At 55.5% G+C, this 25,472-nt stretch overlaps 1 protein-coding gene across 1 annotated transcript; it reads right to left on the bottom strand.

The window, feature by feature from the left end:
* Positions 1-562: 562 nt before the first annotated feature.
* On the bottom strand, positions 563-25,001 carry MELTF (melanotransferrin; the record flags this gene model as incomplete). The annotated part of the gene is made up of 16 exons (XM_079705571.1): positions 563-645; positions 1,083-1,281; positions 3,785-3,972; positions 5,760-5,827; positions 5,927-6,083; positions 7,028-7,222; positions 8,199-8,295; positions 11,006-11,157; positions 11,848-12,028; positions 12,768-12,955; positions 15,879-15,946; positions 17,086-17,242; positions 19,188-19,370; positions 21,785-21,884; positions 22,989-23,143; positions 24,953-25,001. 16 exons carry the CDS (start codon positions 24,999-25,001, stop codon positions 563-565), a joined length of 2,220 nt encoding a protein of 739 aa, XP_079561697.1.
* Between the last annotated feature and the right edge of the window lie 471 nt (positions 25,002-25,472).

The following is a 25,472-nucleotide window of genomic DNA, read 5'->3' on the forward strand; positions in this document are numbered from 1 at the left end:
GGGAGGTGGGAACTGTCAGGGAGGGGCCGGCAGGCCTGTCATCTCAGCAGGCCCCCTGGGCGGCTCAGCAGGGCAAGCTCCAGCAGAGAGGGCGTGTGGGAAGCTCGGGTTCAGCCTGTTTCCCTGGCAACCGGTCTCTTCCAAAGCCGAGGCTGGCGAGGATCCGTGTGGTGGGAGCCTGCAGATCTGCAGGGCAGCGGCTGTACCAGCCTGTGGGCGGGACGTGACTGGGAGGCGGGCCAGCGCACCGCCTCAGGTAGCCGAGGGACAGGCGGCGCCGGGGAGGCAGCGGCGGGGTTCCAGCGGGAGGGAGAGACCTGCTCAGTCCAGCTGGGGGACTTTGCTGTAACATCTCTCTTTATCCCACTCTGGAGCGATCACAGAAGCTTCAGTGTTGGAATCGCAGCCCTGGGGAGCTCTGTGGTTTCTCACGCTTCCTCTCCCGGCACACGTTTCCCCCTGAGCAGTGTTAACTGGATTTACTGAGGAGAGCGGCCTTATTTAGGGAGATTTCTGAGTAGGCTTCCATTCCAAGGGAGGGCGAGGCTTGCCCAGAGCGGCTTCAGAGGCAGGGCTGGAGGAGGCTGGCCGCGAGGGCCGGCGGGAGCAGCAGCAGGAGTGGGGAGACCCTGGAAGCGACGAGCGCTGAGGGATTAAACACAGGTGGTCAAGGCCTCCGAGGGCCGAGAGCCGTATTTGTGGCCCGCTGGCACTCATGTGCAGGACTAGATGGAGAATACTTTCGGGCACTAAACTCACCTCGGGCTCCCTCTGGCTACCCTATTACAATTTTTCTTTCCCCTGGTTTCTTTACATATCCATTTCTTTCACAATTATACTACATGTATATTTATGCAGTTGCCTGAATCCTCTTTGGGTGACTATTTTTAGCATTTATAATCATTATCCAGGTCTGTCTGGGTTCCACAGCCAGTGTTTCAGACCCTCCCAGGACACTTCACCTTGATCGTCTGCAAAGACCCAGAGTGCCCTTCAGTTCACTCAAGGTTTTGGGTGAAAGATGCCCAGGGAGTATGCCCACTCTTCCTCTGTGGGGTGTGAACCCGCCTGTCCCGCCCTACCTGTGTCTGAGCACTGCTGAGACAGCATCCCTTCCAGAGCTGCCATGTAGTCGGGGCCTAGCCAGTCATGGTAAGTAGTCTTCTCTCCCACAGGTACTGCCCGGAGGGTGGCATCCTTGAAAAGCAGGTCTTGGCCATGGTAGTTGGAGGAGTCGAACATTTTGAACCCATTCTTATTGTGGTCATCTCCAAACAGGTCCTGGAAGCACACAGCAGAACTGCTTTGCATCTGGGCTCACAAAGGGTCACCTGGGTATCACTTGCCACTAACTGCTTTATACACCAAGGAGCAAGGAAAGTCAGGTGCCAAGACTCTGCTTTGAAATCATAAGCTTGACAACTCATTGACCTCTGTTACCAAAGCAGATTTGGAGGAAGAGATGACCATAGCCACCACAGTAAGACAGCCGTTCAGAAATATCACACCAAACCAGCTCTTGGATACAGAACTGAAGCCTGAGCCTTACAGGCAGAAGGACCCAGAAATGAGAGATGATGTAATTGAGATAACCGAGGGGTTTGCTAAACCTGCTCAGCACTCCTCAACCTCTTCTACCAGGCTTCCTCACTCTATCTTATGGGTGTCCTTTTCCCCAAACCCAAATGATTTCATAAGACAGCCTTTTGTTCTGTCACTAGAAGGTACTAGGTGAGTTGAATATCCTTTACTAACCCACCCTCCTAGCACCCAAGAGATTCTTGCAGCAGCTGTTGTCTTCCCTTGCTGAGGGTCCTCGGGGTGAGTGTGCTATGGCTCCTGCCCTGAGTCACTAAAGAGGCCAGAAGGGATGTGAGAAATTATGAATACATACAGGACATCAGGAGAACATGGACGAATGCTTCTGTCAGCTTTTAAATACCAATCAAGGGGGAAAGAAAGAGTAAGGTGGTTATTGATCTTTCTGGGGGGACTCAAGGATCCTCTTGAGGATCTGATGAAAGTTCTCAGCCTTCTCCCCAGAAAAGGGCACATCTACACAGAGCTCTTCCCCCACATCACTTCAGAGGGTTTGGGGACCCGTGGGGAAGCCCAAGGACCCAGAGTCAAGAACTCCTGGGACAGAGGGACTCTGTGGGGAAGATGAGAGCAAACATCATTTCAAAGGTTACGAACTGGCCTGGAGAGCCAGCTGGCTCTGGGAGTCTGTGGCGCTTATGGGTGGAGGGAAAGGAGGTCAGTTTCAGCCTACGTCAGGTCGGGGGTGCATAGAGGGGGAGGTTGGGAACCAGGGGCCCTGCTGTCAGACAGCCTGGGTTCAAATTTTAGGTGTGTTTTAGGTATTTGTTTTTAGGCCAATAGGATTTGCTGATGCACTGGAAGTAGAGTGTTAGAGGAAGACAGGAGTCTGAGCTGACCCCTGAGGAAATGGAAAGGCTGAAGCTGCTATTCACTGAAGTGGGGAAGATGGAGGGAAAAAGGGGAGTCCAACTTTGATTTGTTCAGCTCAAGATGCCTGTTAGAAATTGAAATGTCAAGTAGGTAGTTGTTAAAGATGCAAGTTTGAGATTAAAGAGTGGGACTGAAGCAGGGCTGAGGATGTACACTTAGGAGTCATCAGTATATAGACTGTAGTTAATGACCTGTGGCTGGACGAGATCGATATGGGTGCAGGTGCTGACAGAGAAGAGGGCTTAGGATTGAACCCTGGGGCACTCAGGTGGTTACCAGCCAGGGAAACGAGGAAGAACCAGCAAAGGAGACTGGGAGGGCTTCCCTGGTGGCGCAGTGGTTGAGAATCTGCCTGCTAATGCAGGGGACACGGGTTCGAGCCCTGGTCTGGGAAGATCCCACATGCCGCGGAGCAACTAGGTCCGTGAGCCACAACTACTGAGCCTGCGCGTTTGGAGCCTGTGCTCTGCAACAAGAGAGGCCGCGATAGTGAGAGGTCCGCGCACCGCGATGAAGAGTGGCCCCCACTTGCCACAGCTAGAGAAAGCCCTCGCACAGAAACGAAGACCCAACACAGCCAAAAATAAATAAATAAATAAATTAATAAATTAAAGTACCCTTAATTAAAAAAATAAAATGTATTTCACACCAGGGTCAAATTAAAAAAAAAAAAAATGGAGACTGGGAGGAGAGGCCAGAGAGGTAGGAGGAGAGCCAGGCAAGCGTGGGGCCCTGGGAACCAAGCGGGGGAACTGCGTCCAGGAAGGAGGTGAACTTCAGGAAGAGGGAGCCGCAGCCAATGCTGCTGAGAGGTCAGGGAGAGGCAGACTGAGAAACAGCCGCTCTATTCAGCAACATGGGTCACTGTGACCTTGACCAAGGCAGTTTCAGGGCCCTGGTGGGGCCTCTCCAGAGTAGTCTCTATCTTTAAGAGAGACCAGGAGAGGAGGAACTGATGACTCCAGAATAGAGATGGCTCTTTGAAGGAGTTTTGCTGTAAAAGGGAGTGGGATTACGGCTACAAGGGGATGTGAGGCCAAAAGAGGGTTCATTTGTTTTTACGAGATGGTAGAAATAACAGCAGGTTTGTATGTTGGTGAGAATAGTCCGGCTGCGAAGGGAAAATTAATGATGTAGGTGACAGAGGGCACAGTGGTTGGAGGGATGGCTTCGGCTAAGTGAAAATCACAGAATTCCCCTCAGGCTTCCTCAGTTTCTCCTCAAGTCTGCTCCAGGTAGACTGAGGCGACCCAGGGGCGTGGCTCCCCTCTGTCACCCTCCTCCCAGTGAGGCAGCCCCTGCCCTGGCTCACCTGGGCCTTGTCCAGCAGTCCATACACAGTGAAGATGTTGGTGTCCGGCCGGACCATGACAGCATGGGACGGTATCTGTGCCAGGTTGCAGGCTGCGAACTGGGTCACCTCGGCCCGGGCGCCATTGGGACACAGCAGCTCGTACTCCTCCGACATGAGCTCAGCAGCCCAGGGCTCAGAATTGTGGCCTGAGGGGATGGAGCAGAGGCAGGGAGAGGAATAGAGAGAGGCTGCTCTCCTCGGGGGGGATCCCAGAATCCTTGGCGGGGGAGAGGCGGTGATATCTGGCCAGCTCCCCAGCCCTCTCCATTCTTCAGTTGCTCTGCTCTGTTGTCAGGGTGAGAGAACCCAGCTGGGCTAATAAGGTTATTCGTAGGGAATAGGAAGTATGCACTATGTAACTCTGCACTGGATGATCACTCCCATTTTACAGGTGGAGAAACTGAGGCTCTTAATCACTCCCCGGCAAAGAACTCCATCTGTGTGTTACAGGTCTCAGGGTGGGATGGGCTCCTCCCCTAAGAGCTGAAGTTCTCAAGCCAGAAGAAGTATAACACCAAGTATGGCTCTGTAAGATGCAGTTTCAAAGGCCCCTCCTTGCAAAGAATCTCATCAGGTAGGTCTAGAATGGGGCCCAGGAATCTGCATTTTAAACTAGCAGCCCAGTAATTCTGATGCAGGTGGTTGGTCCGAAGGCTTCCTGACAAACACTACTCTTAGGAATCACATTATTTTTATGTCTTCCTGTATTTCCAGGAGGAACTCCAGGTGGGCTCACGAGCAGAGATAAAAGAATTTGAGTGACCCTGGGAGGCGGTCACCTCACTGCAGGTGAACCTCGCAAGGGCCCTGCCTCCTCCCCAGCCCTCAGCCCAGGACCACAGAGGGCACAGGCTGGGACCAGGCAGGGCTCACAGCTCCTGCAGGAACACACGGTTCCCTCCTTCTCGGGGATGATCCCCAGTGTTCTTGGTGGGAGGTTGGCAGGGGAGGGGGTGTATGGCAATAGGGCCTGGAACCCTTCCAGCTCTCTTGGGGCAACTGGTCTACAGCTTAGTGACTTTCATAGGCAGGGTGGGATCTGAGTTTTGAAACACTGACTGATGTTTTTTCCCTGCGTGTCTTGCTTTCCCTTTGCCAATGTCCTCCTCCTCTTCGGGCCTTCTGCCTTTCTGCCCTGAGCTCCTGGGAAGAGATGTGTTAGGACAGAGTGGAGAAGACTTAACCTCCAGTGTTTGGGGTTTCAAAGCCAGGGGTGTAGGCAGAGTATATAGAAAATGCAAACAATAAAGTGTTGAGGGAAACAGCTTTCAGTCTTCAAAATGGATAGATTCCCTGAGAAGGGAGAACAGGATGGGGCAGGGGAGTGATGCACGGTCAAGGGCCTGCACACCGGTAGGACCTCAGGTGGGGGCGTAGGGGTCCTGGAGGAGTTCCTGGGCTCTTCTTCCCGGGTGGAGCCCACGAAGGTGACTCCAGAGAAAAAAACCACCTGTATGATGTGAATGGGGGTGTGCCCTGCCTCACACGGCTTGGGGGCTGCAGAGTGATTTCCCTACACGTGTCATTGACCTGCTCAGGACCAAACACCAGATGCTGATGTGAACTGATAACCCTGGGGAGAGAGGCCCCTGCCACCTCTACCCACACACCTGGGTGCCATATAAACATCCCAGAAGGGGTTCTCTCCAAATTGATTGAGTTTCTACCATTTCAGTGGAATGGGGATTTGGATTCCAGACAAATAAAGACTGTCATGTGACCTGTGCATTTGGATACGTGGCCTGAGGTCTGTTCTTACCACTCGGCCTTTGGAGCTCCTGGGATCCCCAAGGGGCAGAGCCTTCTAGACTCAGTCTTTCCTGGCTGCCACTTGGCCCACAGTCCCAGCACCATCTAGCGCCTGGATTCTGCTGGAGATGGGGAACAGCCCCGCCAGAATCTGGCCCTGCCGTGTCCCAGCACCATCACATACCATTCGTGTTGTCGAAGACAGTCGTGTGCTTAACGAACGCAACGTCCCCTGCATTCTCAGCCAGGCACCTGCCACACAAGAAGCCAAGACAGGTGTTGGCAGAAGGTCCCACCCCTGTGCCTGGCCCCAGGACCACCTCCCCACACCCCTCCCGGCCCGCCAGGTACCTGAAGGCGCCGCTGTAGCCGTAGTACCTCTCCTGGCTGTTTCCCACACACTTGTTGTGGCCTTGCTCATCTCCCACGCAAAGTGCGCACAGCGAGGATGGGTAGTGCTTGGGGTTGTTCACGGGCACACAGCTGGCGCTGAAGAACTCACTCACCGCTGGGGCAGAGGGGAAGGGCTGTGCTGAGGGGCCAGCAGCAGAAAGAGTGGCCAGCGGGGAGATGGGTGGGCTGCTCCCTGCACAGATCTGCCCACTGGCCCGCCCCATGGCTCAAGGCCACCCGTCCGCTCCAGTGCCCAACCAGCTCAGAGTGGCGTGTCTCCTCCTGTGAGGATCACAGGGACGGGGGCATTGCAGACGTTGTCTAGATACAGGAACCCCCAGTGACAACCCCTGGTAAGTGGCCGCCCAGCCTTCCCTTGAACTCCCTCAGGGACGGGGAACTCGCTACCTCATAAACTCTTCTGTTCCAGTCAGAGCAACCGCCCAGCTGTCTAGGAGTGGGAACAGCCAGTTCTAACACCTTACATGTGCTTGTGTGGGTGGTTAGGAAAAAAATGTGTTTTTTTCCCCCGAGGTGCCAGCCAGGACAGAGGTGTGTGTGCAGCCAGCTTCCTCCTGCCTTCCCTTCACCAGGAATGTGCATGATTTAACACCCAGGGAGGGCCCTGCGTATAGCATATGGTGGGTGCCTGGTGAACGTGTCTTCTTCAGCACTTATACAGATGGCTGGCCACTTTCCAACAAGGTCCCCCAGATGCCCAGGGGGACAGCCCATGACTGGATGGTGGTACAGCCAGGCCCAGGGCCAATGCATTCGCTCCCCATGCCCATTGGAACTATTCCACTCTGAGTGAGTAAGTGGGTAGGGGCACTGGCATCTTCAACAGAACCAGACACCACTGACTGTCTCAAGTGTAGTCAAGAATATCCCCCAACCTTCCCAAGAACAAGGGGCATGTCAAGGAGGAAGAGGAAATCTCTCTGGGGCTGCCTTCTGTGGGGTCTTGCTGGGAGAGGACCCCAGCCCTCAGAGCTGGCCCTGATGCCAGCCAACCCCAAAGAAGAGCTTGCACATCTGTGTGTCTATAGAGGATGGTACCTGTGAGGACGTCGCAGTCCCTGGGCCGGATGAAGCCCCTCTGCACAAGGGCGCCCACGGGGATGTCCCAGCCTGCAGGGCTGCCGAAGCCTGGGTGGCAGGAGCGCTTGCCCCGCAGCTCGTCCAGGGTGAAGGCATAGGAGCTGTTCCGCTTCACCACGGCCACCACGAAGTATGAGTTGCTCCTGTCCTCCGCTGGGGGAGGGAACACCAGTGAGGCCCTTCATCTAATGCTTAGTGGCCTCGGCTGAGCAAGAGTCAGGGCCGGATCCTGACGGGGCGTTTCTTCCCTCAAACCCATTCCCTCTTGCTGCTCTTGACCTCAGAGCAGTGGTCCTGGCCCCATACGCCTCTACCCGCTGGTACTAGGCCCTGGCTGCCTGGGCTCAGGAGCGCCCAGGCCAAGGGCCGGGTGGGTGTTCAGGGAGCACATCCAGCAGCGGGACCCCTGCGTGTCCCCTCACTGCTGAGAAGCAGCCCGTGGGGCTCCACTTTTCAGCATTCTGTGCACCCTCCAACAGTCCTCACCCAGAGGAATTTGTTTCTTTCCTTACACTCAGGTGGTATTTTTCTCATCTCCTGGGAGAAAGGTGGAGGCATAGCTGAGGCTGCAGAAGTGCTTTCCCTAAGATGAGAGAGTTTTCACGTCCAAGTGGAGGAGACCTGAGGTCACTAGACCTCAGCACAGAGCACCTGGGTCCTGGCCCAGGCCACTGAGAAGGTGTTCTTGAACCGACAGGAAGGAGGGTCCCAGGGCCACCTTCCGTGAGCCACACGGTCTGGATGGAAGAGGCCAAGGAGGCTTTCTAGTTCAGGGCTTGGCAAATTACTCAGCCTGTTTTTGTACAGCCTGAGTTGCAAGTTAAAAATAATTTTTATATTTTTAAAGGGTTGTTAAAAAGAAAAAAGAAGAAGAAGGGGAACATGCAGCAGAGTCTGTGTGTGGCCTGCAGAGCCTGAAGTGTTTACTCTCTGACCCTTTACAGAAAGTTCTCCAAAGCCTGCCAGACTTCCAGTGACTGGCTGGGCACCCTGTGCCCGGGGCCAGTGTGGCTTGCCTGTGATAGACAGCAACTGGCCCGGGGAGAAAGGCTCTGATGAGTCATTTTTATAAATATAAAAATATCAACCACCTCCCAGCCGAGGCCAGGTGGCTGGCACCTGCACTCACGGGCATAGTGCTCCCCAGCTGCCGGAACCAGGCCGTATATCTTCCCCGCTGTGTAAATGTCCTGGCCCTTCAGGGTCACAGCGTCGATTTGCCCAGCCTGCAGGGGGACAGAAAGAGTGGCCAGGCTAGAGTGGGCCCCAGGACAGCTCTGGGTGTCGGGATCTGACAGAGGTGCCAAGGCTGGGTCTCCCGGGGACTTTGGCCTCAGGTTCCCTTCCCCTGGGAACCCCATCTTGCCCTATCTGCCCCTTCCTCTCCTTGTGAAGACGGGCAGGCAAGAGAGATGCTTGGAGGACCAGAGGCCCGAAACAAACCACCACCAGCATTCCCATTCATGGGTGTCTTTCAATCTTTCAGCAAGTGTTTTCTGAGGGTCTCCTGTTGCCAGGCCCTGTTCTGAGCAGAACCTAGCACAATGCCTGCTCTCATGCTCGGTGTGGGTCTCCCCACGGCTTGCCAGCCTCAGAGACCTGGGGCACTGTATTGCATCCCCAGCACCTGGCCAAGGGCTGGCACACAGCACGAATGCAATACATATTTCTCAAATGCATATGTGAATGGGTGAATGAGCCAGGTCTGAAAAGATGGCAGTCTCAGGGTCTGTGAGAGGAGGCTCCAGGGTTGAGGGATAGAGCCCTGCCTCAGAAGCCAGCAGGAGGGGCCCAGGACCCTTCTCCCTCGGAAACCTCTAGAGCCCTCCAGGTCACCTGCACCCCACCCCACGTGTCCATTCTGAAGTCTCCGGACAGGTGGCTCCTCAGACCCTGCCAAGAGGTTAACTGATAATCAAGCCATACCCCAAGGGAAGAAGCTGGGGCCCGGGTACAGAGGGGACACCTGCACCCCAGGAAGGTGCCCGATGCTGTTCAGGGCCAGAGGCATGAGGTTATGACGATGGAATAACGGGCAGTGGCATTGACGTTTTGAGCCTGGAGGGTGCCTCTCTGGGGGACCCCTTGTGCTCCCACCCAGACCTTCTCCACAGTGGTGTGGTGCTGAGGAGGAATCCAGACCCTAACCCACAGCCCAGGGGTTGAGCCAGCTGACCCTTCCTTTCCTGCATCACTGTGGTCAGGCAGGAAATGGGTGTTAGAGCTACACTGGACATCACCTCTGAGAACCTCAGAAGTTAGAACTGAGGATCTCTGAGCCTTTGGCTGGGGTTCTCAGGGACCCCCCACATCTACTCCTCTCCCCACAGGCCCCTGCGCAGCCCCTTGGCCCTCTGTGAGCTCAGGTGGAGAGAAGGATTTTGCCTGGAGACAGCTGCATCTCCCTGCATCTCTCCCTGCTCTGGTGCCCCTGGAACAGCCGCTCCTCCACAGGACAGCCTGCCCAGGATTAGGAAAAGAGTCCCCACCGCTAAGTCCCCCTTCCTCGATTCCTGCTGGGCTCCCCTCCCTCGGTGCCACATCCGGCTCTCATCAACCCCTGGGGATAGGGGCTCCCCCGCCCTTGAGCTGGGTGACCTGGGGCAAGTTACTTCCTCAGCCTCTCCCAGCCCCAGTCTCCACGTACGATAGTAATCATATCCACCCCACAGTGTCGTTGTGAGGATTAATTGAGGAAACCCCCATGAAGGCTTAGCACAGTGCGCGGTACACAGGAAGTGCGTGCTTGTGAGACTGTTAGTGTCCCGATCCCGGGCCCCGGTCCTTCCTGCCCACTTGCCTCTTCTCGAGCCATGTGCTGCCTGGCTGGGGCAGGGTGGACGCACCTGAGGGGCTGTGACTTGGCCTGCACTCGGGGACCACCTTGAAAAGGGCTCCTCACCATCAGGCCCCACCTCGTAGCTCTTGAAAAGCAGGAGGAAATGAGTCCAGGAACCCAGGGGTGGAGGAGAACCCTGTAGGACTTCATCCCTGACTGCAGGGCCTCGGGCGCGTCTCCCACTCCTGGTCTCAGTCTCCAGTCAGAGAAGCGAAGCAGGACAGAGCTGAATGGGCTTTCAGAGACACGGCCTGTGCTTTAAACTACAGGCAGCAGGCATATTAACGAAGGCTTAGTCAATTTAATGGGCCATGACAAGCTTAAAAAAAAAAGACTAGGATAGACTACCCCAGAGACTATCAGTGCACATTGCACTTAGTGAAGGTAAGTACTGTTTGGCTTCATATCTCTCTATAGGGGATACATATCTTTACATGTTTATATCTGAAAGAACAGTTTTTGTGTACTAGACTGTGATTGATGGAAAATGTATTTCTGACTGGGTTGCAGTTTAATAAATGATGAGCCAAGGCCACCCCGTATTGTGCACAAGGGGAAACTGAGACTCAGAAAGGGGGAGGGGCTTGCCCAAGGCCACAGGGTCATGAGTGCCAAGCTGAGCCAGTCTCACGGTCCTTCTGCCGCCTGCCCACTTGCTCAGTGCGGGGGAGCCCCCCTCTGCCCCGCCCCCCAGGTGGGATGGCTGTTTGCTGCGGCCACTTCCTCTTCCCCCTTCTCTGTGGCGTTGTCACAGGACACTTTCTTCTCCTCCGCAGGCTACCCTGTGTCCTCCAGACCAGGTGGGACAGACGGAGGGCCGGGAAGGACCGACCATCCCACCCTCCCCGAGTGTTACAGCCCCCCCCGCCCCCGGCAGCAGGGCTCCCCGAATCCCGGGGCCGAGGGAGCCAGACCCATCGCCATGCTCTTCCCCGTCCCGGCGCCCACCCCCGGGGGGGCCTCTCCCGCGAGGGGGCGTTCCCCGCGGGGGCGCGCCGGTGTCCGCCAGGGGGAGTCGGCCCGCCCCTCCCACGGCGCGACCGCTCTCCACTGCCCACCCACCTGGCCCGCTCTGCCCGTCTCGACACGGCTCCCACCTGGATCCGTTCCATGCAGTGCTGGGGGGACTCGGCAGACACACACTGGATCTCCGGCTTGAGCCTCTGCCGGCTGAAGGCCACAGCCATGTCTCCACACTTCTGGATCTCGGGCGTGGACAGCACACACCAGCGCAGGTAGTGGGGCAGCCCTGTGTGGGTGTGGGCGTGTGGGCGTGTGGTCACGCTGGCCTGCCTCGGGGCTGGCCCCCAGCAGGAGGAGCCTGGAGTCAGACCCAAGGGAAATTCTGGCTCTTCCCATGGTTAGCTACAAGGGGTAAGTTATTTCACCATCTGATCCTGTTTCCTTACCCAGAAAGGGGACCACCGAACCTCTTTCAAGGGGCTGTGAGGACGCTTGAGGCAGATCATGGCTGTCGTGTATACAACTCAGGCCCGGCATACCATGTCCCTGGCTGTAGGTGGTGGATACGCGGGGGCGGGGGATAGATGCAAAACCCATTTGTAGACTACTTTAAGGGTCCAGGAGAGAGACAGTGCCAGAGCCAGGGCCGTGGCCATGTGGTGAGGAGGAGTGAGGCACGGTGGAGGGACAATGACACGACTTGACACATTCTGTATGGAGGGACAAGGAGACCCTTCGGGTCTGGATCCCACCCCCTGGAGCAGGTGGGGTTTCCAGGGTCCAGCAGGCCATGCGACTCCAGAGTCTTCTTCCCCTACCCCCGGAGGCAGGAAGGTGGAAGCAACAGGTTCCCATCAAGGCCAAGAGACACGCACACCTTCTGGGGCGAGTGTCCTCCTTTGGCCACCTCTCCAGAAGGCCTGGCCACGCCTGCGGTCAGGCGAGGGCCGGCGGGAGAAGAGACAGCTGGACTTACGGTTGGGGTCACAGAGGAGACCCTTCATGGCATGCAGGTACTCGCGGCCCAGCCATGCCTCATAGGTCTGCGTGGCGATGGGCACCAGCTCGGAGGTGGTGTCTTTGAACAGCAGGTTCTTCTGGCCGTAGGCCTCAGAGCTGAACATCTGGAAGCTGCTGCCCTCATGGCTGAACAGGCGCTGTGTGTCAAGGGGTTGGGGTGTGGGCTGGTGAGCAGCTGCAGGGGCAAATCCTTTCCTCCCAGTTCAGCCACCACTTCCTTCTTCCTGGGCTCTCAGGCCAGGCACCCACTCTGAGGACCGGGGGGGGCTCCATCTCCCTCCTTGCCCTGTGCTCCCCCAGTGCATTCTGCCTTCTCATACTCAGCCGGTTGAACACGTGGCTCGTGGCCCAGGTGTGCGATGGTACTCAGCACAAGCAATGGGGCTGAGCATCGGTGGTATGGATGAACAAAACTAACTAAAGCTGGTGTGGCCCACGGGCAGAAGCTTGCTGCTCTTGTAAGCAGCGGTTTCAGCAAAACATTATTCACCACACTTAATTAATGGTATACTTTGACATTTATTGGTTTTGTCATTTTGTTTATTTGCTCATATGTTCTGATTTTCGTTTTAAGAGCCACAAGTGCCAGGAGCTTTCTCTGAGGGGTGCCTGAGTCCCCTGGCCTCCTCACTCTGGCCAGCCCTCCTCGCCGCCAGCTGGCACAGTTGGTCCCTTCTTCACTCTGAGTTGGCCTGAGGTTGAACGCCCCAGAGGTCTGGCTCCCCAGCTGGGGTCTGTCCCAGGGCAGGGCCTCGGGGTCCTGGCCTTCCTAGTCTGGCTGGCCCAGCCCCAGGATGGCTCTGAGCTCCAACCCCAGTGAGAGATGAGAAGGTCCAGCATCGCCCTGAGAAACTGTGTGGGGGACCCTGAACTCACCTGGCCTTCGTTGAGCAGCCGGAAGATGAGACCCCCATCTGTGTCGGCCCGGACCACCACGGCATGAGCAGGCACCCGAGCCAGGTGGCATCGCCTCCATTCAGTGACATCAGCCCGGCTGCCATCCCGGCACAGCAGCTCGAAGTTCTGTGACAGCAGTGTCTGGCCCCAGGAGGGCAGGGTTTTCCCTGGGAAGATGGGAATCCTGTGGTGAGCCAACTCCTGTCCTGGGTGAGGCTTGGTGGGGACATCAGGGAGGACCCGTGAGAGGGAGCCTGGGGAGAGCTTAGGGTTTCATGGCCACAGACCCACAGTGAAAAGAAACCCTTACGGGAGGTGAGAACCAGAACCACACCAAGAAGTGAGAACCCAGAACCACACCAGGAGGTGAGACCAGAACTCAGAATGAAGAGGAGCTCGGTGGCTGCACCGCACAAAACCAGGTGTCTCTGTAGACTGTGTCTATTTACTTACATTTTTTTATTTGTCACCAATTTCTAGTAATAAAATGGATTTGAAATCTCTGACAATAACTCAATATATATAAACAGAACTGCTCATTAAAGGTAAAAAGAGTAAGAAAGTAAGAGAAGCTTAGGATGAGAGAGAGAAATGTGTCAGGAGTTCACCACTGCTGTCTGGCACTAAATTTAGCCCTGAGCAGAGGGCAGGGGATGGGTGGGGGAGGCCATGGTGGAAACAAACCCTGACAGAATTCACCAGAACCGTGGCCCAGAGAGAAAAGGGTAAATTCCCAAAGCTTCAGCCACAACTCCAGCTATTAATATTTTGGTATTTTTCCTCTATGTCCTTTTTCCTATTCTATTTTCTAACTATTTTAAATATGGTTAAGGACATACATGAGAGGCAATTTTGCATCCTACTTATTTAAAAATATTTTTCCACGTTACTGGAAGCTTTCCATAAAACTCATTTATAAGAGCGAATATCAACACCAAATAGGAATATTAAGAAGACGAATTTCAAGGATTATAACTCATGCAATAAGACATACCACAGATGGCCCTACATAACAATATTTTAATGACTTTTAAATTTTAAAATGAGTAGGATAAACCTCTGCTAGAAAACAGGAGGGAAAAAGATAATTTGTGGGATCATGAACACTCTATTCACTATTTAAAAATAAACCAGAAAACCAAGAGAGTAATAGTTTGGAAAAGTCCATAAAGGTCATTTTTAATGACTGCATGATAATTTTTTTTTTTTTTTTTTTTTTATGTTACGCGGGCCTCTCACTGTTGTGGCCTCTCCCGTTGCGGAGCACAGGCTCCGGACGCGCAGGCTCAGCGGCCATGGCTCACGGGCCCAGCCGCTCCGCGGCATGTGGGATCTTCCTGGACCGGGGCACAAACCCGTGTCCCCTGCATCGGCAGGCGGACTCTCGACCACTGCACCACCAGGGAAGCCCCTGCATGATAATTTATAGCACTCTCAACAATTATTCAGTGTCATTCTCTCCCCACTCCCCAACTTTCCTCTATTTATAAACTGCTGCAAAACCTTTGCAATAGAGCTCCAAGGGATCATTTGGCCCTCCCTCAAGACAAATGCATCATTTAGGTATTTCGATCTGCCACTCCTGTTTTTCTTCACTAGGGACAATTAAAACCATATTACTTCACTACTTTGAACATTTATGTCAATTCTACTCTTTTGCTCTTACCAACCTTTTTGCCTGAAGACAACTCTTTAAAAAATTACTTCCTTAGGTTTCCTTAGACTATCCTCAACGTTTTAAAAGAGATGGGTTTAACCCAATACACCCCTAATTCTTTCTCCATCTTCCAAATTCTCGTTTGCTTGACTCATCATAGGATCATCCTGCTCTGAAGACAATCCTATGTCTCCTTTTTCAGATCAGTTTTTTCTCCAACCTGGTTCATGTTGTTTGCCTTCATGAATGTCAGACTACATGATGGACCTTCTGATTTAAAAGGAAAGATTAACAAAAAAAAGAGATAATGATTCTTTTAAAAAGACAATGATCAGACATTATGGAACAGGCAAAACTGCAGAGACAAAAGACTGACTGGTGGGCATCAGGGAGGAGGTTGGAAGGGATTGACCAGAAAGGGGTATGAAGGAACTTTTGGGGTGAAAGGTCTGCCACAGTCACTATCTTGATTGTGGTGGTGGTTATACAACAGTATGTTTTTGGCAAAACTCATAGAACAGTACTTCAAAAAGGGTGCATTTTGCTGTATGTAAATTATACCTCAATTTAAAAAAAAATAGAAGATTCTTAGGCAAATCCAAATTAGGGTACATTCTATAAAATAACCGGCCTGACTCTTCAAAAATGTCAATGTCACTAAAAACAAAGATTGAGAAACTGTTCGAAGTTAAAGGAAACTAAAGCAACCTAAAAGCTAAATACCATGTGTGATCAAAGATCAGGCCCTGGCCTGAAAAAATTGCTACGAAGGACAGAATTGGGACAATTAGTGAATCTGGAACATGGACTGTAGCTTAAATATTGTGTCGATGCTACATTTCCTGAATTTGATAACTGCACTGTGGTGAGGTCCACATCACCTTGTTCTTAGGAGACATGTACTAAAGGGTGTGATGTGGGCAAACATATTCTCAGATGGTTCAGAAAGACACACACACGTACAGAAAGAATGATCAATTCCACGTGGCAAATGCTCAACGCTGGAATCTGGATAAGGAATAAATGGGGGTTCTTTGAATTATTCTTGCAACTTTTCTAAAGCTCAATTATTTCAAAATCTAAAAAGTTTTAAATGACAGTGGTATAATGGATCAACACCTAACACCAACCCATCTTATCAAGTCCTCGTCCAGGGATAAGGGATGGCTTCTTCAGGAAAAGGAACAAAGGCTGGAAGGGACAGTAGATGACAGCTAGTGCAGAGGTTTGCAAACTTTTTTTCTTCCAAAGCAGAATCTTCACACGGAAACGGAACCCAAGGCCAGAAACGTATCAGAGCGGGGCAGAGCCGCTCAGCGGGTTCCCTTGCCCGCAGAGCCGCTGAGCTCCGTCGGTGAGCCCCACCTCCTTCTTTCTGTCGGGGAGCGTTATGGGCCCTGAGATCCGCCGCTGGGGGCAGCCCCTCCACTCACCGTCTGTGTTCTCCAGCACCGTGCTGTGCTTCACAAAGGCCACGTCCCCGGCCCCTTCTGCCAGGCACCTGCACAGGTGGAAGCAATGAGCGGCCATCCTCCACCTCGGGAGGTCTGGCCTGGGCATGGGGGGTGGGGTCATGGAGGGCAGGGGTTTCACAGTCATGCTGTCCTGGGTTCCAGTTTCCCAGTTTGTTGGCTGTGTGGTTTTGGCAAGTTGTGGAGCCCTCCTAGCCTCTATCGCCTGTAAAGTGGGGATGAGAAAGTGGCTCCCATAGGGAGAGATCCTTTATAAGCCGTATAGATCCTGTACAGCTGAGCTTGGGGCCTGAAAGGAGCGGGTGATCATATGGCAGCTGCTTGATCAGCAGCCTTAACACTCAGGATGTGTTGAAGATGATTCCTGAGATCATACCAAAAGCCCTGAGCGGAAGGGACAAGGATTTTGTGGATCCTCTGTCACTGCCCAGTGACAGAGGCAGGTCAGGGCCTACTAGGCAAAGGGGCTGCCTGGGTCCCTACAGCCAGCAAACAAGCAGGGACTGGACTGGGGGGATGACACCAGGAGATATGGGGTGGGCGAGAGTCTTTGGCTTGGAGGACCAAGAACTGTTTTTTCTCTCTGTGCCCCAAACTGCATTTCCCTTATTACACCCTGGGGCATGGGGCCCCAACAGGCTCTTGGGTTCCAGGTGGAAACACTGTGGCCAGGGCCGTCAGAGGGACCTGGGAGATTCCCATGCCAGCCCCCATCGAGTGTTTCCTCTTTTGTGGACAGATGGAAGTGCACCACAAGCAGTTAGAGACTCTCTTGTCTCCATGGAGGGCTGCTCTAAAGTGCCAACCTGAACAGGGGCAGAGAGACGCCAGCCCTGAGCATCAAGCCTCGGGGGTCCCCCCTATGCTCCCCCACTCCAGCATCCTCCCTCCAGGTCTCAGACACCAGAACGGGGATCTGGGAACCAAAGGCTGTTTTGGCCATTTTCTTCTCTCTGAGCCCTTACTTCTCTAAATATACCAAACATGTTGATTTTATGAGCAAATCCCGCCAGGCATATACCAGTTTGAGGTTTTTAAACTAACCAGGCACAAGGACTATATAAAGGGTGCTTTGATGAGAGGCAGCTGACATCACCACTGCCCCAGGGGCCCTCCCTGTGCCGAGGTGTTTTTCCTGTGTTTGTGGCCCCGTCCCAGCCCCTCTCACCGGAAGGCCCCGCTGTAGTCGTAGTATCTCTCCAGGGGGCTCTTGTCACACACCCCTTCCCCAGCGGTGTTGCCCCGGCAGAGTCGACAGAGGGACTCTGAGTAACTGGTCTCTCCCGCCCCGGGGACGCAGCTGCCCCCAAAATAGTCGCTGACAGCTGTGGGAAAGAGACAGAGGGGGTCAGTCACACAGCATCAGACCCCGCCCCATCCTCCAGGGAGTGCTCAGGCCACTCGGGTTGGAGTCAGGAGGGCTGGGCTCCCCAACGCCCCAGGCTTCAGTCTGAGCAAAACTGGAGCACTGGATCTGCTCAGTGGTTCCCGGACGGGGGCCACAAAAGTGTGGGCGTCGGAGAGTGACTGCTGTTATTTAAAAATGGCTCAGGGGGATAAAACGTTTACCCCCAAATGGCCACACAGGACAACTATCAACCAGATAGTGTTCTCATTGAGGGTTTCATTTCAGAAGGAGTTAATCAGTGAAAGTAGGGAAATAAATGATTACTTAAAGAGTATAATCAATTTTATAGACTACACTTCTCAAAACACAGGGAGGGGAGGGAAACAGCAGAGAAGGAGGCCTGGCTGGGGACGAATTCAGGATCTGCAGGATTCTGGGGCCCTTGCCAGCACCCAGGCCCCGAGTCCACCCTCCTGGCAAATATTTATCCTGCGCCCAAGAACTCCCTAGTGCCATGTAGGGTGAGCCAGTTGCATTGTGCTCGGCTAAACCAAGCTCTTCCAGGGCAGGTTCCTTTCTTGGTCTTTCTGCATCCTCGCAGGGGAGTGGATATTTAATAAATGTGCCAAATTACTGGTAAACCTCCCACAGCTGGGCACCATCTGAGTGGACGTGGCTTCCAGGCCCTTGTGCACGGTGCTGTACGGGGGTAGAGTATCCACGTGTATGTGTGTGTGCAGGTGGGGGCAGCATGCATGTGTGTAGTGTGTGAGTCTGTGCCTGCATGGATGCGTGTGCCCACGTACGCGTGCACGTGTGTACAGGTATATATGTGTGTGTGCATGTGTGTATGCATCACGTGTGTGTGCACCACAGTGACCGGGAGGGAGGGGAGCTGAGCTCATAATAACAGCAGGTCCCTGCAGTGAGCACAGCCCCTGTGCCGTGCATTCTGCAAAAATGTTGTGGAGATTACCCCAGTCCTCCCAACGCCACAGCATTGGAGTAAGTGTTAATTTCCCCATTACAGGTGAGGAAACTGAAGTTCAGTGTGTAATCTTTCTGAGGGCAGGTCATGCTGAGCCCGGGTGTAAACTCACATGTACCCACAGCAAAGTCTGGGCTGTGAAAGATCAGGTGCTTGCCTATGTGCAGAGCAAACCAGGAAGCAGCACACTCAGGAACAAGGGGTTTGGGGATGCCTGAAACTCCTCAAGGGGTGGTGTGGTCCCAAGAGGGCAGTTTGGAAGGTGGTCATGTGTCAGGGGCCACCTCAGACTGACACAGCTGGGTGGCCAGCGGGTGACCGGGAAAAGAGGCCCAAAGCATGGGCCTCTGTCCAGGTCACCAGAACCAGGGCTCTGTGCTCCCAGCCAGGTCCCCTCAGCACCTCCTGCCCTCGCTCAACTTTCACGGGGCACATGCTGGAGGGCCCTATTCTCACCACCTGTGAATCAATGGCAGGTCTCTGATTAGCCACTTGTGAGCTTTCTGGGCACAAGTCCGCAGCTTGTTTGGGTCCTGAAAAAATACGGCTTCTGACCTTGTAAAGCTAAGGACACATTCGTGGCAACGGCAACCATGTCTACACCAGGTGAGAGGTGCTCCTGGGCGATTCGCCACCTCCCGTGGGGTGGGCCTGCAGGGCCTGTGCTTGGCTGTGCCGGGGGCCCCGGGAGGAGTGAGTGAGGGTTGAGTGCCTGGAGGAGCCAGCCAGGCAGAAATGTAAGTGGGGGCAGCAGCAGGCCGGCCAGTGGACAGGAGGGAGTCATGCTGTCGACAAGGGGTCCGGGGAGGCCCAGGGGAGGTGGCTGTGCTGCCCCTTAAAAGAGGCGTAGTGAAGGTGAGCCCGGAGGGGGGCTGTCCCACGAGGGGAAATGCAGAGCCCCTGCGGGAGAAGCCGCTGGTGGCCAAGCCCTCACCTTTGAGCACGTCGCAGCCCATCACCGAGAGGCGGCCACTCTCCACCAGGTAGCCCACGGGCACGTTCCAGCCCACCGTCCGGTTGATGCCCGTGTGGCAGGACGTCACGCCTTTCAGGGTGTTGATGGTCACGTGGGAGCCTCTCTTCACCACAGCCACGGCATAATAGGAGGTACCGACCTCTAGGAGGAGAGGAGAGGAGAGGAGTGAGGGTGGGAAGGAGGCTGAGACCCTGCCTGGGAAGGCTGAGGGAGAAGGGTGCGGGGGTGTGCACGGACGCATGTGTGTACGCGTGCACGTATGTGGATATGCACGTGCGTGCGTGCATGGCATTCCAGTACCAAGAGAGCAAGTGGTTGCAATCCACGTGTTGTATCACAAGACCCCGCCCCCTCCAGCCTCTGCCGTAGCTATTATCTTGAGATGTTCATTCATTCATTAATTTCCCCCTTGTCCTTCCCGAGCCAGCTGGCACTCAGCTGGGTCTACATGTGCACACATCAAGGGAGCTCTGTAGCCAAACCAAAAGCCGAAGTAGCCTGCAAGTCTTTCGTCTTCCAGAAGTCTAGCCCCTTAGGAGAACTTAGAGGATGTGAGGGGATGGTATCATGTTATGGGAAGAAAAGTGGTTGGGAGCAGCAGGGGCAGCAGGGCAGGGACTTCCCTCAGATTAGAAAACGCGATTTCTCAGCGCTGGGCCAGGGACGCAGGGGTAGAGAGAGAGAGAGACAGACACACAGACACTCACACACACACAGAGAAGGAGAGAGACATGAACGATTTGGTCCCAAATCACTCAAGACCTGAATGGGGTGCATGTGGATGGGCGAGGCTCTACAGCCTTGCAAAAGATTCCCCTGGGCCAGAGGTTGCCTGGAAGAGGCCATTCAGACAAGACAGGGATGACTCCTCTATGGGACTGATGACCAGAGGGCATCCATCACACAGAGACATGTACACGACTGCCCGGGGGTGGTCTGATGCCCATGATCATAACGAAGCTGAGTTCTAGAAAACCAAGCCAGTGTTATTTCTTGCACCCCTAAGCCTGGCCCCTGTCAACCTAAGCAGCCTGTCTGGTCCCACCCTCTGACTCCCCACTCTCTTTCTAGCTTCTTGAACTCACCAAGCTCTTTTCTACTTGGGACACTTTTCAGAGTGCAACTTTTTTTTTTTTGCGGTACACGGGCCTCTCCCTGTTGCGGCCTCTCCCGTTGCGGAGCACAGGCTCCGGACGCGCAGGCTCAGCGGCCATGGCTCACGGGCCCAGCCGCTCCGCGGCATGTGGGATCTTCCCGGACCAGGGCACGAACCCGTGTCCCCTGCATCAGCAGGCGGACTCTCAACCACTGCGCCACCAGGGAAGCCCCAGAGAGCAACTTTAATGTCACCTCTCCAGACGAGCCCTCCTGTCTGCTCTATTTTAGCCGGTCTTCCACAGCCCTTATCTTCTCTCTCATGGCCTTTCCTTCCTTCACAGCACCCAGCACATTTGTAACTACAGTTTTTGGTGTTTGTTTACTATGTGATTCTTGCTCTTTGAGGGCAGGAATGGGTTCTCTTGCTTACTGCTCTATGCTCATGACTGGCATGTAGTAGGTGCTCAATGAATGTGCTGAATTAATTAAAAAGGAAGAGCTGTGTTTGGGGCCCATGAGGCAGGGCTGTTTCTGGCCATTGAGTGGAAAGCCTGGCTGGTTTGCAGGGTTGGACTGTGTCCTGTGTCATCTGACGGTCATCAATTCAACAGGTGACCAAGCGAGGCCCTGTGCTGGGTACCAGGCACCAGGGGTATACAAGGATGAAGACCAGGCTTGCCTCAGGGGACTCGCTGTGTTGAGGACAAAAAAAAACAGACAGAGGGGAAAGGACCTTGTGGAGTGAGTCAGTGCTCTGGAAAGCAGGAAAGAGAGGCCCTCTGCAGGGGTGGGGGGGCCCAGGGGAGCTCTTTGGAGGTGACAGCTGAGCTGGGCTGCGGCAGACACAGGTAGAGGCGAGGGGTGGGTATCCAAAGGGCAGGCTGTGCCAGAGGCATGTCTGGTGTGAGTGCAGGGCCGGGGCAAAGAAATGCACCATGTGTCAGGTGCACACAGACTGGCTCATTTAATCCATGTGACAGGGCAGGGACCACTATCCTGATTTTATGGTCAAGGAAGTGGAAGTTGTTCAAGGTCACACAGGATGACAGGAAGGGGCAGAACGGGGATTCCTTCTTGGTCTGTGGGCTCTGCAGCTCCTAGTCACCACTTCCTGTCTGGCCCCATCCCCACTCCACGCTGCATCTGACAGAGGGCACTGGAGAGTGCGGGGAGCTGGGCATCACTGATGCCTCGTTCACCTGGCAGTCATGCCCCGCACTACACCAGCCATGGGGTAGCCCCTCAGTAAAAGCTTGTGGGTGACGGTTAGGGGGCTGCTGGGCTCCCCATGAGGAAGAACAAACTCAGGTCAGCCCTTCGTGTCTCTGGCACCCCCGGCTCTGGGGACAGGACTACTGACCAGCTATGGGGCTGCAGGGTCGGGCCAGGCCCAGCAAGGACGTACTGCTGAGTGACCTCCTCTCTCCTTCCAGCCCCCTCCCGCTTGGCCCTCTGACCTTGATCGTACACCTCGCCCACCACGGGCTTCAGGCCGTGCTCCTTCCCCGCCTCGTAAATGGCTCCTCCATCCAGAGTGATGGCGTCAGCTTCCCCGGCCTGCTGGGAACAGGTGGGTCAGTGTAGGCTGGCCCCAGGGGCACTCAGCCAGGAGCTCAGGGACACCTGCTCAGGGCCCCTTGAAAAGCCCTGGAGGTCCACGTGGTCCTCATCATCTGGCCTGGGAGCCCTGTCCTGGCTCAGCTTCTCAGGCCCCTCCCTGCCAGGGCCTAGGTGTCTCCCCCGACCAGGACCAAGGGCTCACCTTGTTTTTATAATTATGTTATTTAAAAAATATTAATTTTATAGGACTACACATAGTTAAAAATCAGATAGCACAAAATGAAAAGTCGTGAAAAGTGAGCCTCCCTCACCTTCTTGTTTCTCAACCCCCTGCCTCTGCTACTAACCTGTTTCTCGGGTTTTCTCTTTAAGATGCAGATTGAATCCTACAAATATCCTCTTCAATTGTTTCCTTTTTGTTTTAAAACACAAATGGGGTCCCCGGGTAAAATGGTACTTCAACATAATTGGTTTCCACCCTCACAGTGGAGCCTGGCCCAAGCCCTTGGCCACATGGATTGTGACTGGATTAGCTCTGGGGGCGCACCAGGGGCTAAGCTGGAATGAAAACCCGGGTCCCCTTGTGTTTGCCCCCGATGCTTCTCTCCACACCTCGTCCTGTACTGAAGTCCTGCCTCTTAACTGAGTCTGTGCCAGTTAGCAGATCTCCCGCCCCTCAGAACAGCTCTCCCACCCACCATGTACCCACCCAGGACTGCTGGCCCTGTTCCTCCTGCCCCAGAAAACACACAAGCCCAGTTCTGGAAAACTCCAAGGAGTGAGTAACTGCCATGGGCCGCGGAGGGGTCTGCTGTCTGGGCTCCCCTGGGTGGGGCGGGTCATGTCCCCCATGTGGAGGGGCTCTGTGCCTCTCAGACACCTTTCCCCACCGGTGCCCTGAGCAGGGCCCTCCCTGGGCCTCCCAGCGCCTGGGCAGGAAACAAGCTGGCCCTTGTTGTGGGGGAGACTCAGGAGATCCTATCGCGGGGGCCCTGGCGGTGGGGAGGACTCCGGAGCCTTTCCCGGTGAATGAGGCTATTGTGCGCTCCCTCCTGAGTCAGAGCCCTCTCGTCTGTGCAGAGCGGAAGGGAGAGGACTCACCGTGATGAGCTGGAGGCAGTGGTCAGCTGAGGTGCCCTGGACGCACAGGAGGGAGGGCTGGATGCTGGCTTGCTGGAAGGCCTTGCTCATGTCACTGCACTTCTGCTGCTCCGGGTCTGAGATGGTGCACCATCGCACCTCCATCCCTCCGAGTGCTGGGACAGGGGTGGGGGTGGGGTGGGGGTGGTGGGAGACAGTGAGGCCCAGCTCCAGCAGCCCCAGCCCGAGTGTCCCCGTCAGCATGTATAGCCAGTCCTGTGCAGCAGCCCTGCCCTCTCACTGTGGGGTACTGGGGCACAAAGAGGTGTCACAGGCTGGGAGGGGGCCGGGCTCACCGGCAAAGCTGTGCGTGGGCCATGCACTCCCTGCACTTGCCCAGCACGGCTCAGAGCCGGGCCCTTTGCATAGGCCCTGAGGGTTTCCCTAGGTAGCAGCTGGGCTTACCCCCACCCCCTCCCTGGCCTGGAGCACAGCCTGGTGGGTGGAAGGAGCACTGGCTGTTTCCTGCCCCTCTTGGGTCTGTGTGTCTCCAGCAAGAGGGTGCTGGACTGGGTTCTCTCACTCAGTGGTGTCTCTGGGTCCTCCTCATGAACTGGGACATGAGACTGGGAAGTGGTTGTGGCTGACCTTGAGGAGTCTTGCACCCTTTGGAGCATCTGTGATTATGCCCCCTGCAGACCTACCCTCTGTGGGCACAGCGCCAGGCCCCTGACAAGGGGAGGGTGAGGAGTCAGCAGGTTGGGTTCAAGTTCCTGCTCCTCCAGCTGGTGACTTCAGGTAACCTATCTGACCTCTCTGAGCCTGTTTTGTCATCTGAGAAAGCAGATGAGGAAACCACCTTCTGCGTTGTAAGTAAACCTCTGTAGAGCCAGGACACAAGGTCCTCAGTGGACTGCCTCTTAGGCCCCTCCTCCTGATGGGGACCCTCTTGGGTCCCATGATCTGGGGATCCTGGGGGCCCAGCAGACATGGTGCCCAGCTCCCTGAGGTTGCTGCCTTTGCAGACCCGAGGTCCTCCACCACTCACCCTCCCAGCCAGCCCTGCCAGGGATGCCTGTGCTCCTGGGAAGCCTGAGGCTTTGGGTCCATTTCCACCCGCCAGGGACCCTCTCAAGGCAGCCTGTGCTTTCCATCCCCACCCCAAGGGTCAAGGCTGCCGGTTCCTCCACAGCCTCCCTTTGGCCCCCTCCGCCTTCCCTGGCTCCGGGGGGCCCCCTGGAATGTGGAGGTGCCCTCGCCCTCTCCAGTGCTCCAAGGCTGCACCCTGGTAGGCCTAGCAACTGCCGGGCCCGGACCGGGGTGGCAGGTCCATTTTTTGTACTGACGAGGTCAGAGCGGTGGCTTGAAGCCATCCTTTCAGCAGCTTCCTCCCGCGATCCCCGCGAGCCGCTCCCGGAGGTCCGGCCTCACGTCTCAGCGTCCGGGACCGTGACTCCCTTGGGAGCGGCCCGTGCTGACGCGAGGAGTCCCGGTCTGCGCCTCCCACCCCCCGTCCATGCAGGGCGCCCTGGAGCCCGCTCCCGGGCAGCATCTCTCTCCTCCTCCCCTCCAATGCCCCCGAATCTTCTCCCGCCTCCCTCCCCACGGGGGCTCAGGAGAAGTAGAGCCGTTCTGGCTCCCAAACCCTCCTTGGGCTTCCTCGCCCATCAAGAGCATTCACCCTCCGGACCTCCCCGCCCCTCCAGGGCTCTCCCCTCCACGCCTCTGCCCGCGCCTCTCCTTCCTCCAAGAAGCCCTCCAGACATCCTGGTCTGCCCCGGTCAGTGCTTGTTCCCTCCCCCGTCCTTCTTCGCGCCTCGCGCCTTTCTAGCCTCCCCTCTTTCTTGGGAGACAAAGGTTCAGGACACTTTTTCCAGCCCGCGGGACCCTCATGGGTGGGTGGGTGGGTGGGTGGGTGTGTGTCTGGAGAACTCCAGGACCCCCGGCCCAGCTCCTACTCCCAGGGCCGGGCGGCGGGGTCTCACCAGTGCGCAGAGCCAGGATGAGCCACAGAGCCACGCTGGGGCCCCGCATGGCGCAGTCTAGAGCTAGCTGGGGCTGGGTTTGGCGCGGGTTTTGTCTAGGTGTGGGTCCAAGTGGGTCAACAGCAGCCGGGGCTTTCTTCCTCCTTCTTCCCTGGCACTGGCCTTCAGCTCCTTAAGTGCGGCCGGGGTGTGCCTTGGCGGTGTCCACGCCCCTAACGTGCACCCGCCCACCCCCGACTGGACACCTGGGCGCTGACCGGACTGGCCTTACGCTTCTCTTTGGCGCCCCCTGCTGGAGCCTGTGCCGGTGCGGGGGCTGAGTCTAACCGCAGGCCTCTCTTGATCCCCATGCTCCTAGGCCTGGACACACACGCTCAGCTGTTTCTGAGAGTAAGGTATCTGCTGCCTGGGGCCTGATTCCCACAGCTCACGGGTGTTCCAGGGCTCTCTCACCTCAACAATCTGCCCTGAATTCCAGAACATCCCCACCTCCTCTTGTCCTAGAAAGATCCCAAATATC

Source organism: Hyperoodon ampullatus, assembly GCF_949752795.1.
Source record: "Hyperoodon ampullatus genome assembly, chromosome: 5".
In the NCBI taxonomy this organism is placed as follows: domain Eukaryota; kingdom Metazoa; phylum Chordata; class Mammalia; order Artiodactyla; family Ziphiidae; genus Hyperoodon; species Hyperoodon ampullatus.